The 15,562-nt window shown below is 41.8% G+C and overlaps 1 protein-coding gene across 1 annotated transcript; it reads left to right on the top strand.

The window, feature by feature from the left end:
* The first annotated feature begins 6,628 nt into the window (after positions 1 to 6,628).
* Positions 6,629 to 8,330, top strand: LOC147456608 (uncharacterized). Its single transcript, XM_086515038.1, has 4 exons — positions 6,629 to 6,808; positions 7,015 to 7,138; positions 7,932 to 8,020; positions 8,101 to 8,330. The coding sequence occupies exons 1-4, from the start codon at positions 6,743 to 6,745 to the stop codon at positions 8,152 to 8,154; spliced, it is 333 nt and encodes a 110-aa protein (XP_086371164.1). The 5' UTR covers positions 6,629 to 6,742; the 3' UTR covers positions 8,155 to 8,330.
* The last annotated feature ends 7,232 nt before the right edge of the window (positions 8,331 to 15,562 follow it).

Here is a 15,562-nt window from a genome sequence, read left to right as displayed (position 1 = left end):
GCTCACCACAAAGGATCTTCTCTATGCCATGCTTGGGGAAAGGTAAGAGAACATGATGCTTTTATTCTCTTTGACCCTAGTTCTACTCACAATTTCATATCCACAGAGTTGGCCACCAAGCTAGGCATCCAAACCTATGAGATGGGAGATATCCTACCCGCAAATGGTGCTTTCAAGGGGCAAGAAGCTTCAATCACTCCCTTAATTGGGAAATTGAGGCTTCGTGTCCAAAGTTATGTGGACAAAGAGGACTTCTTTATCTCTCCTCTCAAGCATGAGGATGTAATCCTAGGGGCACCCTGGTTTGATCGCATGGCTGCCAATGTTAAATTCCCTGAAAGGAGAATCTACTTTAGGTTCAGGGAAAAAGATATGTACATAGATGCTAAGGAAATGGGTAACACCATACCCATTGTACAATACGCAAGCTTTCAATAAGTCAATAAAGAGCTCTATTTCCGTGTACATGATTTTTGTTAAAGATTCTCAAAATGAACCTAATGCTTTAGCAAAAGAAAATATAAATAATCACAAGGAATTAGAGTTATCCAATTTTCTCAAGGGGTTTCAAGATGTCTTTATTGACGACATCCCTTGTGAACTACCTCCTAAACGAGGCAATGATGACCATGATATTGAACTCCTTCCAGGATGTTCACCGCCTAATAAACCTCCTTATAGAGTTTCTCAAGCTCAACAAGAGGATATTATGCGGCAAGTGCATGAGTTAGTTGAGAAGGGCATGGTTAGGCCTAGCTCATCTCCATTTTGCTCACCCGTGTTACTAGTGCAAAAGAAAGACAACACATATCGTATGTGTGTCGACAGTAGAGCACTAAATAGGATCACTATCAAGAATAGGTTTCCCGTTCCACGGGTAGAAGACCTATTTGATAAGCTACAAGGATCGACCTACTTCAGTAGGATTGACCTAAAAAGTGGCTACCATCAAATAAGGATAGTTGATCAAGACATTGTGAACACCGCATTTCGCACTACGTTTGGTCTTTACAAATACATTGTCATGCCTTTTGGCTTGACCAATGCACTAGCCACATTCAACCACTTGATGGAGAAGCTATTCAGGCCTCACCGAACCTTTACTGGAGTGTTCTTTGATGATATCATCATCTACTCTAATTCATTAGACAAACACAAGCAACACCTCCATGTAATATTTCAAGTCTTAAAAGAGAATAAACTTTATGTTAATCGAAAGAAAAGTGAGTTTTTCTTACAAGAGATTTAGAAGGCTATCACATATGTTGCTTAATTTTCATTGGCTAAGCTGGGAGAGGTCCAATGGGGTGTTGGCATGAGTAAAATGGAAGAGGGGTTGACCACGAGAGAGAGGGGTCTGAATTTGTCAAGTCATTATCACACACACACTCACACAATCTCATGTGTGGAGCAAGAAGACTCTCTCTCTCCCCTTCTCAAGCTTTAATGGAAAGCTTATCACCTACTCCAAGCTTGTGAGAAGAGAGGCCTACACCAACAACTCTTGGCTTTTTGATGCAAATCCAACCAAGAGCCAAGCTTCAATGCATGCTCATCTTCTCTACCATGCTAATTAGTAAGCTAAGCTATGATAATATGAGTGATTATGTGAGGAGATGTACATCTTTCTCGTAAGACTACTCCTTCTTTCTCTCAAATCTACTCTCATACCCGCTAGCTCTCACCGTCTTTGAAGGTGTGTGAGGTCTTGGGTCTGAGACCGTGAGGGAATTGATGTTGTGTTTTATAAGTGTTTTGCTTAGTGCTTGAAGCTTCCATCTTCATTGCACTAGCTAGTATTGAAGGAACACAAGAATTGTATTGTGTAATGTCTCTCTTGATGGGAGAAACCTATAATACAAAGCCTTTTGGAGGGGGGACCGGCTCCATGTAAATCTGGTCCCCAACTGTTGTCAATAGCTTAATTTCTCTCTCTTTTGAAGTATTGTTCATGCTATCTAACTAGGTGTTATGCTTTTTGTTGCTCTCTCCACCCAAGCACTCTTGTTATGCTCATTAGGAATCTATTCTAATGAAATGCTCACTATGTTCATGCTATTTTTCGCTAACACAAGTTACTAGGCCATTAAATGTTACAGGCATCACTGAAATTGACCTTGCCACAAATATGTGGATATGGAGAGGACCATTCTCTATGAGGTGTTATATGGAAACTGGAACCAGAATCTATGACCCAATTTTGGTCAAAGCTAGCATCTCGTGCAATTAGAGTATCTGGACTAAGATCTGCTATAAAGACTAGAACATCAGAGGAAGTTTGGACCTCAAACACATCTATAATCGTAGGAGACTTTAGCACATTGAGCTCCTCAATCTTAGCTTTGCCCTCACTGTCATTATCAGACTTCTTGATGTCTTGCGCCTTTTTCTTGTCTCTTTGCCATGCGTGTCAATCTTTGTCCTTTCTTGTGGCAATGGTAGCACTCGACATTGCACAAAGAACATATAGAAACACATCTTCCAATGCATAAACCTCCCACCAAAACCAAAAACTTATGCAAAACTTGTATCCAACAACATGTAATCAGAAGCTGACAAACTTTGTGCAAGCGATGTGCAAACAATATCCTTGCGAGTGCAAAACTCCACCTGCGATGTCAATGTAGAAAACTATATGTATCAATCGAAATAAAATCCTTGGTCGGAGCTCCAACAAACGCCACTCGTGACGTCAATGCTGATACTCCGTTTTGAACAGTGTGCTCATAAAATTGATCTTTCGAGAGACCCCAAGAGAGCCAAAAAGTACGGCCCCACTCCAAAAATCACTCACTGTGAGTGTAAGTGATGTGTAGGTGTGTGTCGATGGTAGGCCGAGAAAGGCCGTTGATGTTGAAAGTACCAAGGGAGGGTGTTAGTCACGGGCATGCAGCTACATGCCTTTACCCCAACATAGTATCCTATATCTTAAGATTTTTTATTTTTTATTTTGCAAAACTCACAATTGTGAATGAATTATATTGAGCAGCCGAAAAATTACAAGGTTTTGTCATGCTCATGTTAAGCCATGACAACATCCATGAATCATAATTACAACGGCTATTAGGGCAGCCACTCCTACCGATGGCCAAGGTTTGCCCCCGTCCCTGGTATTCCGTCTGTTGACAACAAGGCACAAGTAGTCCTAGACCAATCCTCCGAGTGATGCTTGCGCCCAAGTGCCCATATTAGCACTTTGCTTTCCTGTACAATTTTCTACGACTAAGCCAACCAAGAATAACTTGTTTAACCAAGTTTGATTTAATTTGAGGATTGTCTCCTAGTAGTCGCTTGTTTGTGTTGATGCAAAAGGACCCAAGGGCATTTCACTAAAGCTTTCACAAAGAGTATTCACTTGAAAACGTTTTCTCTAGGGCAAACGAGGGCATGGCTTGCCGTACCTAGGCCCTAGGTGTTGCATTAATTCACTTCTTTCTCTTCCTCTTTTCCATCTAAGTTCTCTCTCTCTCTCTCTCTCTCACACACACACACACACACACACACACACACACACACACACACACACACACATACACACACACACACATGGACTCCCAATTTCTTCAAGGGCCAAGTTCGGGGGAAGAGGATTTGCATTGTTCCTTTAGTCACCATTATTCCACATAATCTACTTTTCAACCGCTAGATCTCTGACAAGCAAGCATACATAATTAAAAAATGCTATAATTGCATGCAATTGTATGCTCAATCAATTAGTGTTTGTTGTCATGTGCTATAGGAGGTGGTCAGGGATCACTATTTGGCCCCCTTTCCTTGGACCTTTAAGGTGTAGGGAAAGAATCCCACCCAATAAAAACTGCTCCCACCATGGGTCCTGGCTCCCGCCAATTGCCATGTAATTGCATTTTTGATTGGGAAATTAGTGACTAAGGTCACTAAATGACCTTTCCCTACAATAATGGCTTGGATGATATCAAAACACAATAATTACGGAGATCCCCCCCCCCCCCCCCGTTAGGTAAATGCGGTGTGCCTCACCGTGCTTTGCCCGTGTCCGCCGCCAATGTACGGCCGCCCACATTTATCTTCTTATTCTTTATACATACAAAGAATAAGGAGCTCTCACTCATTTTCACATTATGCTCATACAGTGAGATTTGGGAGCTCCACCCACATCCTCTCTCTCTCTCTCTCTCTCTCTCTCTCTCTCTCTCTCTCTCTCTCTCTCTCTCTCTCTCTCCACCTCCTTCTCACCCTACGTACACGCACCTCATTCGTGCAGTCACGCTCGGGGATTGGGAGCACCATTGGAGCTTAGCGGGGAAGTAGGTGGAGAAGGAGCAAAAACTGCAACATGTTTTTGCGGATCTGTGTTGGCCTATCAAAACGTCTTTGTTCAAGACGATTTCCTTTGCTCTTCATTGGTTTTTTGTCCTCTTCAACTGTGTAGAAGAAAATTTTCTCAAAATCTTTATCAATTGTGAGATACGTCACTTAGATTGCCTGCACGTCTAAGGTACACAGCTGCAAATTTTTATAGATCTGTTTTGACCTGTAAAAACAACACATTTTAGGTCCATTCCTATCACTCCCAACCGTTTTTACATGGTCTACAACTTTGCTGAAGGAAATTTCTGCAAATTCTGAACGGTTTGGGAGATATGGGCTGACCGGCTGCAAGGTGTTCGAAAAGTTGAGGATACGATGTATGCCTTATGTGGTTTGATGCTCATGGAGACTCATGTGATTGCAGTTTGAGCTTGGAAATGTATGCCTCAGACTACTTTGTGTCTTGGGATCACTCATGTGAATGCAGTTTGAGCTCGGCAATGTATGTCTCATACTACTTTGTGTCTTGGGATAGCACATTGTCTACGCATTTTCTACTAGACGAGCATGTAGTTTTTCACGTGACGCCACGTCGTGATTTGTTTTGCTCTTTCTCTAATGGGAGACTTGGTTGTGTGCAGTTTGCTAATGGTTCAACATATGACATAGAGGGTGCTGGAGATATATGCACGTCTTTACCTAGCGGTGCATTGCTTACGTTACGAGATGTACACTATGTACCGGGACTTAGCTAGAGTCTCATTTCAGTGTGTCATTTGCAGAGTAGTGGACATTGTGTACTGCTTGGAGAGCGGTCATTTCAGATGCATAGGGGATCACTGGTGATAGCCAGAGGTGCTAGGAGTGGCTTGGTATACCCTTTGCATATTTTTGCACACGAGGCGGTGTAGTCTTTGTGTATTTGTAGCCATGTTTGGAGCGAGAGATGAGGCGTGTCTCTTTTGTGGATGTGCTGCATGGAAAGCAAGTTGTGCATTTGTCTTGTGGTGACATTCACGCAGACAGTGGTATCTCTGGGGATGCACAACTTTGTCAGTCATCAGTTGAGGTGACATTAATTGAGCCAAAGACCGATGCATTGTTCTATGATGCGTCTGAAACGTTTGAGGGAGACAGTGTCCTTCAGACAACCGTGTGTGATTACACTGGTGCTAATTTTTCGGTTTTACAGTCATTCTCAGCAGATATGCCTTTGCCAGACGATGCTGACATGGTGATGCATAGTCAGGTGGTTCGTGATGAGGATGCATATGGCACTGAGGTTGCTGACAGGGATATATTGACACACATAGTGCATGTTTTATTGGATTTCGGGTCTCTCATGCCTTATCTTTTGGTCTCGAGACCCGATCTTGCTTATGCGGTTGGTGCATTTGCAGTGGGAGTTGTCAATCGTGCGATGACTGACACTGGCATTGTGGAGCCATAAAGGTCGTCACTTGGTACCTGCACATCGTAGCTCTAGCCTTAGTAGTATGCATGTTGCATCTATACTAAAGCAGTACAGAGTGAGCCAGTGGGCATAGGTTGAGAGCCGTCTTCTCTCACCTCTTGTATATACTAATTGTAGGCTAGTCTTCTCGCTACTTATCGGTACACAGCCTTTAGTGGGAGAATGTTAGGTAAAGGCGGTGGTCACCGTGCTTTGCCCGTGTCCGTTGAACAGTGTCCGATCGCCCACATTTATCTCCTTAATCTTTATACATACAAAGAAGGGAAAATTACCAAAATACCCCTCAAATTTCAAAAATTCCCAAAATACCCTTATATCTATTTTGGTTGGAATGTTCAAGATTTTCTAATCTTCATTCGTTTTTGACAATCGAGATCCGTTTTTGAGTGCTCAGCATGTAATTTGTCACCAGTTACCATCGCAAGAAAGACAATTATGTCTAAAAATAATGAAGCAATTCATCTCCAAAGCCTACGTAAACAACTCAAATTGTAGTTTTAGCATCTTGTACGATAGACAATCACTCTTCTTGTGAAGACCTACAAAAAAATTTATTTTTCGAGAAATTTAATCTCACAACAAGGGTATTTTGGGAATTTTGGAAAATTTGAAAGGCATTTTGAGAATTTATGATAAAATATCGGGGACATTTTGGGAATTTTTGAAATTTGAGGGGTATTTTGAGAATTTTCTCAAATTAGAGGGGTATTTTGATAATTTTCCCTACAAAGAATAAAGGGCTTTCACTCATTCTCACATTATGCTCATACACTGAGATTTACGAGCTCCACCCACATCATGTGTTCTCTCTCTTTCTCTCTCCCCGCACACGCACCTTATTTGCGTACTCAACCCCCCCCCCCCCCCCAAAAAAACGAAAAGCGCTCCTCTACTTGCTCTCACCCCGCTTGCTACTCCCATTGCGCTCTGCACCTTACAGTGGTTGATTAGGGTTTCTAGCGCTGTAGCACGGACGCCATGACTAGCGAGCTTGGTTGCACATACGCGGCTTTGATCCTGCACGACGATGGCATTTCCATCACGGTAATCTTCGTTCAGAATACCGGTTTATGTACGTACGAAAAGCGGGAGCTTTGTTGTCTCGGTTTACGTTCTAACTGCAATGCGTCATTGATGCTTAAGTGTAGAGATCTGCTGTGCTGCTTCCATCTCACCGTTTTGGCATGCTTATGTAGCTTGTTTTACAAGAAGCGGAGGAGTTGTAACTCTTTTCTTCATTCTTCTTACAGGCCGACAAGATTTCTTTGCTTCTGAAGGCAGCTAATGTGAGGGTAGAGTCATACTGGCCGTCTCTGTTTGCTAAGCTCTTGGAGAAGAGAAGCGTCGAAGACCTCATCTCCAATGTTGGTTCTGGTATGTGTCTGTCCACTACATGGTCTCTTCCTGCATGATTGGCTCGAGGAAAAGTTATACCAGTGCCAAAATTTCCATTCAAGTGAATAACTACTTTCACTTCTAGATCATGTTTGTCATGAAAATCCTTGGCATGGGTGAAACCTTGAACCCATGAAACTTCTAAAGCTTTTCTACAAATTTGCTTGACAAACTCATTCACTGAGACTTAGGGGTCTTGGTTCTGTGTTGCTGATTTGTTTAATGGTGAAACGTGTTGCGGTTTGGCATGAAATTTATCTGAACACTTGATGATGGAAGTGGTAACATACATCACAGGCATCTACATCACTAATGCACAGTTCAATAGGAACAGCAAGGGACTTATCTACTGTTCCAAGCTTTGAGTAAGAGCTGAACATGCGATACAGTGTCATGGTTGAATAACAGGAGTTTTGACCTTAGCGGCAATGAGTTGTATTTGATGTTATTGCCAGGGTCAGTGTTTTATGCAGTTTAGTGGTATTTGCTAGAGCCACTAGGGGGTAAGTAGTCCAGAAGTTCTAGTCAGTGTATGTCGTGTGAATGCATGTATCTAAGGAGTATGCATCCCTTAGCCACAGCCAACTACTGAGTCACCTCTGTATTGCTTTACTATTGGGGCATATCAGCTGTGAAACATCAATGCACCTCATAAAGTGAGATGCCAAGATTTATGATTATCTTCCACAGAGTTTTTGCTACTTGTGGAATGTTCTGTCTGTGGCATAGTATCATCTAAGGTGGCACTATAATTTATCTGGCTGCTGGGCAGGTGGAGGTGGTGGCGTAGCTGTGGCTGCTGGAGGTGCTGTGGCTCCTGCTGGTGGTGCTGCTGCACCTCCTCCAGTTGAAGAGAAAAAGGTAACTTTAATATTCTGTCTTTCTTGTATGTTCCTGATACTGCTCAAGACTGATGTTTTTTGCCTTTTTAACCTGTGCAGGAGGAGCCCAAGGAAGAGAGTGACGACGACATGGGGTTCAGCTTGTTTGATTAGAGGCCTGCCAGAATGGCAGAGAACGTCAGTTTTGTAGCAACTTGAGTTTAGTAGATCACGAGGCCACCCATATTTTTAAAGGCAAACTTCCATTCTCTCGAGCTTGCCGGTCCCTCTGTTCAGATCTTGTGATGTGTTTTCTCTGCGTAATTCATTTCGTTTATGGTGTTGGCTCCGATGAGTGCTTGATGTCTAGCCACTATCCAATTTTGTCAGTGGTACATTTTATTGGCTGGAGGCGGTATGCCATTCAATCCAGTGCGTGGTATAGCATTAAATTCTCAATAGACATACATGTTGCATTTATTGCATATCATCCTTCTACTGCTTCTCGATCAGATTGGGTCGCTTTAAATAACTCATTACACATTGCTTTGAGCTTTTGAACATTGTAAAGCTATTTCATGAAGGCTTTTATGAGGATTTTATTTAAGGCGAATTCCGTTCACTTCGGCTTTATCAAGTACTTAGCAACAGTAGCCAGGTTTGCACCGAGGAACCATCTGTTATGAAAAGGTTCGCCTTTCTTAAAGGTGAGTCTGGATTTGTACGGGAATGTTTTAGGTGTATAGTGCAATAGTGTATCCAGAGTGTGGGGTGCTTGTGGTGATAGCTGGTCGGCAAAGGCACATGTCTTGGTAGCTATGGCTCCCAAAGAGATTTAACTTATGCACCGCCAAGGATGATTGGCTCATTCATCCTGCTTTTCTCTTTGCAGGAGTCTCATAGTGTAGTCCTTGTGCAGCCACTTCTTCAGCTCCTCTAGACTCGACAGAAGTAAGCCAAAACAAGGACAACGAAATGTTGTTTGGAGGGTATGGCAATGGCAGGATTCATTTCTATGTAGTGAAGATCAAAGGGTGTCTTAATTTGCAGCCTTTGTTGTGATGGACCTTATCTCACATTGGTATCAGCAGTTGAGTTGTGTTTGTGTGTATCTGCATGGAGTGGGCAGGTCAGCTTTTTTCTGCTGCTTATGTATTTTTTTTACAAGTATAAACAAGATTTAGAAAATGCTGTTGTCTAATAGATACCTTTGACCTGCCTGTGGTGTGTCTGCCTTCGTTTTGTATTTTGAATGTCAATTCCTTGTTTATAGTGGCGATCAGTTGGCTCCAAAATTGGCGCTGAGGTGGTGATATGTATGCACGAATCATCTTTCTGTTCAGAGAAGCTAGTATGGTTACTACGACAACAAGTTTTAGCCTTTCACCATGTGTCTTGCATTTTGATTTTGTTTAAGGAATGTTGCTCGTTGCTTTCTCCCTGAAACATCTGGGGAATTGTTTTGTAGCTAAGTGATCCCCCATAGACCCATGAATTCCATTGGACAATGGGTCCTCTTTTCCATTTCTTGGATTTCTGAAATGATCATGGAGCTCCACACTGAACGGTGAGAGGTTTAGTGAGTATTACTTATCCAACAGTAAGAATAGTGGCAACGGCCCCCTTAAGAGGATGAGAGAGTGTCTCACTGCCTAGTACTGGCCTACACCTCAAATGACAACGCCTAGTCAATACCTCTTAACAGGAAAAATAGTTTTTTCTTGCCTTAATTAACTTGCCATCTGGCTTTGCACTACAGCTTATTTTTTTAATCAGTCCCCAAGTGCTCTAGAGGAGTAAATCCTTAAGTTAGGCCATAAGTAGACCAAAACGAGGAAATAAATAGCTTGTGATAAAAAGAGGTCACTCTCCAACCGTCCATCTGGATACTCTCAACATAGAGCCATCTCTCTGGAGTAGCGAGAGGTTGAAGAACTTCCGACCTTTTGCTAGCAAAATTTTGGTTTGTGGCTTCTTGACTGTAGAGGTCCGTAGGACCTGTTAAGGTTTCATGGGAGCCCCCCCCCCCCCCCCCCCCCCCCCCCCCCCCGGCCCCTTATTGGAAAATCCGTCTTTGGAATTTGTGCTAGTTCTAAAAATGCTACAAAAGTCCTCAGATAACCCATTATAGCTATATTGTGCATTGCATAATGTTTGTTAAACTTGCATAGGGGTTCTTACCATTGGACTCATCTGTTAGGCAGTGGGCACAACTTCATTATTCGGGGTGCATGTACCAACCTGCTCAACACTTGCCTTGCACAATGAAACAAAAAGAATTGGGCATTTTTAGTCCTCCATGCAGATGTCCCATCACGCATTACTTCCAAGATATCACTAAGGTAAGATGGGAGTTGGCCATCGCATCGACATTTGTATGTTACGATTATATCCAAACAAAGGGATACTGTTCCTTGATGCAATCAATCCCCTTCAGCCACGTAATTGACTTCTCTTCAAGCGGCACTAGTACTAGAGAGCATATAGAAAATGCAGTGTCTTGTCTTGCAGTAAGCATAACTCACACACTCGCAAGGACAACTTACGAGTTGAGCCAAAGTAACAATCCCCAAAGTAGCCTACTCACATTACAATTGTCCTGCCATAGGTTGATTGCCATTTACTCCTCCCTTATCCTCTAGGTAGCAACTTGATCCACACTAAGATATTGATATGAATTTACTTGAGCAACATCGATGGATTCGAACAATTAGTAAGCCTTTCCTTTATTGGAAGTTTTCTATTTTAAAACACAAGAACATGGAGCTAGAACTCAAATATGTCATCCATGGACTTGTAAGGTTAGGAAATATTCACCATGCAAGATTTTGACATACTTGGTTTCCTTGTTTTGCTCTTTTGTTGTGGATTCTCCCTATGGCTTAAACTCTGGCAGGTCTTTGCTTGCTCAACTCCATAGAAGTCAATAGCTTCAAAGAGAGACAATTCAGGTGTTGGCAATGTTGATAGTCTCATTGCTAGTACACTTTCTTCTTGTGCAAGCTCACTCTCAGTTTCCGCACTTGACTATTGAGAGCAACCACTTTCAATTGCATCTCTTTTTGCTCGAGGAAGATGATGACAAGTTCCCTTCTTTGGATTCGCTCAGCCCTAAACTAAAACTTTACTTGTTCATATTTAGTTTCTAAATGATTTTAAGCAAGATCAACAAAAGTGACTCCTTTGGATTTTGTTATACTCGAGCACATCTAGTTGCTATTGTAGTCTTTCCTTTGCTTGTACTACCCGAGTGTTAGCAAGAGTTAGTTGCACCTATAACTTTTTACCTTGTAGTGTGGTTTGTTGTATAGATTCTTGCAACTCCTTCGATTGCAAGTCTTCAATTATATTTTGTATGTCAGTGATCTCTTGGTCTTGTCTTTGAAAGCTATTGGAAATTTTGGGACAATGGTTGTAAAAAATCCTAAAGCTCTCATACACACTCACCTATCACAACTGTCATCCTCACTCCCTTTTTGAGGTAAACACACACAAGTAGACAAAGATAACTCAATTTACACACACATGCACATAAACATAGTAAGGATGGTGAAAACTTGTAAAAGCAAGATGTTGACAAGATTGCAATACAGAACATGTAAGATTATAAGAATTACAAGCATTAGAGTACTTTGTATTGTCATAAGCATTACATATATTAGTTGATTGGAACCTTTTAATGTAGGTTTATAGATCCAAAACACTCTAAAATTGGGTGTATTGGCGATCGATGATGATTTAGGTGTTCAAATGCATCCACATACTGAAGGCATGCTTAATAGATGACGGTGAACCACTTTGTGAGATCAATTACTTGGCTATAAAGAAATGTAAAAAAATGTTACTTACACCACTATTGCTTCACAGGTCTAGGACATACATGTACAGTTAGTGTGCCTCCTGGCTGGCCACCCTTTGCATATGCATTTTCTTTTCATTGTCCAGATATCCACTTTTGGGCCGGCTCCTCACCTTGTCCAGGCGGCTTCATATTTCATTTATTTCTTGCTGGGTTGTGGGGGATTTTTCCAGGCATTGCCCTACCTCCCCTTGGACACCACGTCAAAGCTTCATTCCCGATGGAAGAGAGATTGGCTTTGAACAAATTTTTGGGTTCACTGGGATAATATCATTAAGCTCTAGAGAGGATGTGCTATAATATTAAAAGTAATGGCTTCAAAAAAAATAAAAGGTGCTCCTAATTCAAAGATTCCACTCAAAAACAAGAAAAACGATGTGTTAATCTATAACACGTAACGACATGCAATGACGAAACACAGATTTGCAACAATATTACCTAAGAAAGTTGAATACAACATTGCGCGCGCGCACGCGAGAGAGAGAGAGAGAGAGAGAGAGAGAGAGAGAGAGAGAGAGAGAGAGAGAGAGAGAGAGTAAAGAGAACTTAGAAGAAACCAAATAAAGTGACTTGTATAGATGTTTGGATAACAACTTGGATCTATTTTTTGAACTTCTATCTGCACTTCATCTTTGAGCTTGCAACACTTGGCTCCACTGAAATTTGTAAACATCTGGGAGTTCTTTAGATCTGGCTTTACTCTGATCAATAAGATCTTGGTCTTGTGTTGCTTTTGTTGCTCATCGATTATCTATGGCCTTCTGGATCTGCATATAAGACGTTGTCTCCACTGTAGCCATAGAGTTGCAAAATCTACTCTTTTGCACTTGTGCTTGTGTTGCCAAAGCTATTAGCTTGCTTTGGTTCACTTGAATTCTCGGCTCAACTTGAATCCATGTTGTGCTTGATCTGTATAGTTACTCTTTAGTAGATTTCGATATTGCTCAACAGAATTTCTCCTGCTTCGACTTGACAAGACTACTTTTGCCAAATCTATCTTGGCAATTAACTACTCTTCAATCTCCAAAGAGTTGGCTAGCTCTAGCTCGAACGTGTCAGACTTGACTGTAGCCTTTGAAACGATGAAAATCTTGGCTTTGAATAGCCTGTTTTTGTTTTGAAGAAAGCAAGTGATTCCTTATGTTTGTACAGACCCTTTGTGTGATATGGGGCTAATTTGGCACCTGAAATTTGAGATTGTGCCAAATTTTGGCTTGTAGGGTTTGAAATTGGCCATCGTGCTTGGTTGAAGTGATTTTGGTGATCCAGTGGTGCGAAAATTCATGTGCCTGTAGGTGAGAGTGTGGAAAATAAATTTGTGATGTCAAAGTGCATATTAAAAACGGTTAAGAATCGCGTTTTTTAAACATTCCTTGCAATTCCATGTCTAACTATTCCCACACATTTCCCGCAGTTTTTAGAGCATGTCTATGCATATTCAAAAGTAAGTTTAAAGTTGATGAGTTACACCTGTAAAGCAAACTTAGTATGAAAAACTCCATTTTCGTGATATTTGTGATTGTTGTTGTAATGGGAATGGCCTATGAACTTAGAGAATAGCGGAATTTAGAGTGAGCAATTTTGAGAGCATAGAGGGTGAACTTAATTGGTAGTAGCAACTCTATCATAACACTTAATTAACTAGGCATGAACAATACTTTTACAAGAGAGAGAGTGTAGAGAATATGACAACAGTTGAGGACCGGATTTATGTGGAGCTGGTCCCCCCTCCAAAAGGCATTTGTATTATAGATTCTCTCATTAAGAGAGACTTGGTACAATACAATCTTTGTGTTCCTTGAGACCTCCTTGGCAATATGGAGATGGAAGGTTCACACACCAAGCTTTTGCATAATTTCAACAATCAATCTTAGCTTGAAAACAATCAAGAACTTGTGAACATCATTAATCTTTGTGTTCCCTAAATCATTTGAGTGCATGAAGATGTATACTTTTATGCATCAACTTGTGCTTAAAGCAATAATTAATCTACCTTGCAATACAATTAATCTACTTGCATTAAGTAATTAATCTACTTGCAATAAACCATTAGCCTTCTTGCAATAAGCATAACATGCACTTGTAGAAAGCATTAACTATCCCAAGCCTCAGTCCCAAGACCTCTAACACCTTCGAAGGTGGAGAGAGCTAGCAGGGAATGAGGGTAGGGAAGAGGAAGAAGAAACATTTCGTAGGAGAAAGAATTAGTTCCTCACTTATCATACTCTTGTTGCTAGCATACATAATAGCATAGTAATGAAGAAGAAATAGAGGGCAAGCTCAAGCATTGAAGCATGGATCTTGGTTGGATTTGCACTCCATAGCCAAGAGTGTTGGTGTAGGCTCTCAACCTCTACTTGCTTGGAGAGGGAGCTCTTGCACTTTGCATAGCACACCATGAGAGTGTTTGTGTGTGTGTGTGGGTGAGTATACCCCCTAAGCACCCCCCTAGCTTGCTTGGGTCGACCCCCCCTTGTAGCTCATGCTTGAAGCTCATTGGACCCCTCCAGGCCTAGCCAATCACAAGCAGGAGCCATTACAAGCAACAGGGATAGCCTTGGGACAAGTGTCCCCCTTTCCCCTTTGAGAGAGAGGACTTGATAAATGCAAAATCAATTAATTAAATATCCTAAATTATCATTGGACCCCTGGGGTGGCCAACCAATAGGCTTCAGGCACACCATGAGGGCAACATGGGGAGGAACTTGACAAGTGTCCTTACTGCCTCTTCAAGCTGGGGCTTCCCTTGTGTGTGTGTGTGTGTTCTCTCTCATCCCCCCCTTTGTAGGCTCGCCCCCTTCCTTGTAGGGATCTTTTTGACTTTGGATGAGCAAGCCCCTTAGTCATCAAGCATGACAAAGCACTTGAACTAGAGGGTGTTCCCACAAGCATCTCAGGCAAGCATCTCAAGGCACCTCAAGCACCTTAATCATGTAGCAAGTCAAGCACCTCAAGCATGGAGCCAGTCAAGCACCTCAAGCATCTTAATCAAGCACCTCAAGTATGTCAAGCACCTCAAGCACGACAAGCACCTCAAGCAGGCCTAATCACCTCGAGCTTAGGCCGGGTTCCCACCTCAAGCTCAGCCCTAGCTTGCCTAAGGTCAAAGGACTTTTACACACATTATTGGAGGTCTTCAATGAAGCTAACCCTAAGGTCTTATGCTCCATTGGTTAGCCTTGCTCTTTGATAGACCATCTCTCATTTGGGCCCCTTAACCATTGGCCCCGTGTTGAGATAGATCTATAAGCACATGTCTATATCTTAACCCTTGTTCCCGTGTATTCTCCCACATTAAGTGATCAGTTTAATATGAGAAAATCATTTGGGTTGGATAGTTATTAATTTTTATGAGGTAATCTCTTGAAATCATAGTCGTCCTCGACTATGAGGTAGAGATGGTAAAGTCTCACCCATTAGTCCATTGGTCTTAGCGGGTAGAGGATCCATTTTTACCCTACGACATCATTCCAGAGTGGATGACTAATCCACTTGGTGCTTGAGAGACATTGTCTGCCGCAAGCATGTCTGCTCTTTTTAGTCCATATCATACTTCCAAAGTAGAGTGACAAGGTCTACTTGGTGTTTGGGAGACGTAGTTACCACAAACATGATCCTAGGTATGCATACTTTAAAATTTGTGCACAAAACATAAAAAGAGAGTCCTATAAGACAAAAACATTGATCATTTAAAATGCATTTCTTTTACATTTGCTTACTCTT

Source organism: Adiantum capillus-veneris, chromosome 6, assembly GCF_014529385.1.
Source record: "Adiantum capillus-veneris isolate H3 chromosome 6, ASM1452938v2, whole genome shotgun sequence".
NCBI classification, from domain to species: domain Eukaryota; kingdom Viridiplantae; phylum Streptophyta; class Polypodiopsida; order Polypodiales; family Pteridaceae; genus Adiantum; species Adiantum capillus-veneris.
The sequence above is the reverse complement of the archived record's forward strand: the minus strand, read 5'-3'. Positions and strand labels throughout refer to the sequence as shown.

Excerpts from the sequence above, each read along its gene's own strand:
- LOC147456608 (XM_086515038.1), top strand. The coding sequence starts at position 6,743 with ATGACTAGCGAGCTTGGTTGCACATACGCGGCTTTGATCCTGCACGAC. Across the intron at positions 6,809-7,014 it reads ACGATGGCATTTCCATCACG|GCCGACAAGATTTCTTTGCT; the intron begins GTAATCTTCGTT and ends TTCTTCTTACAG. Across the intron at positions 7,139-7,931 it reads CATCTCCAATGTTGGTTCTG|GTGGAGGTGGTGGCGTAGCT; the intron begins GTATGTGTCTGT and ends GCTGCTGGGCAG.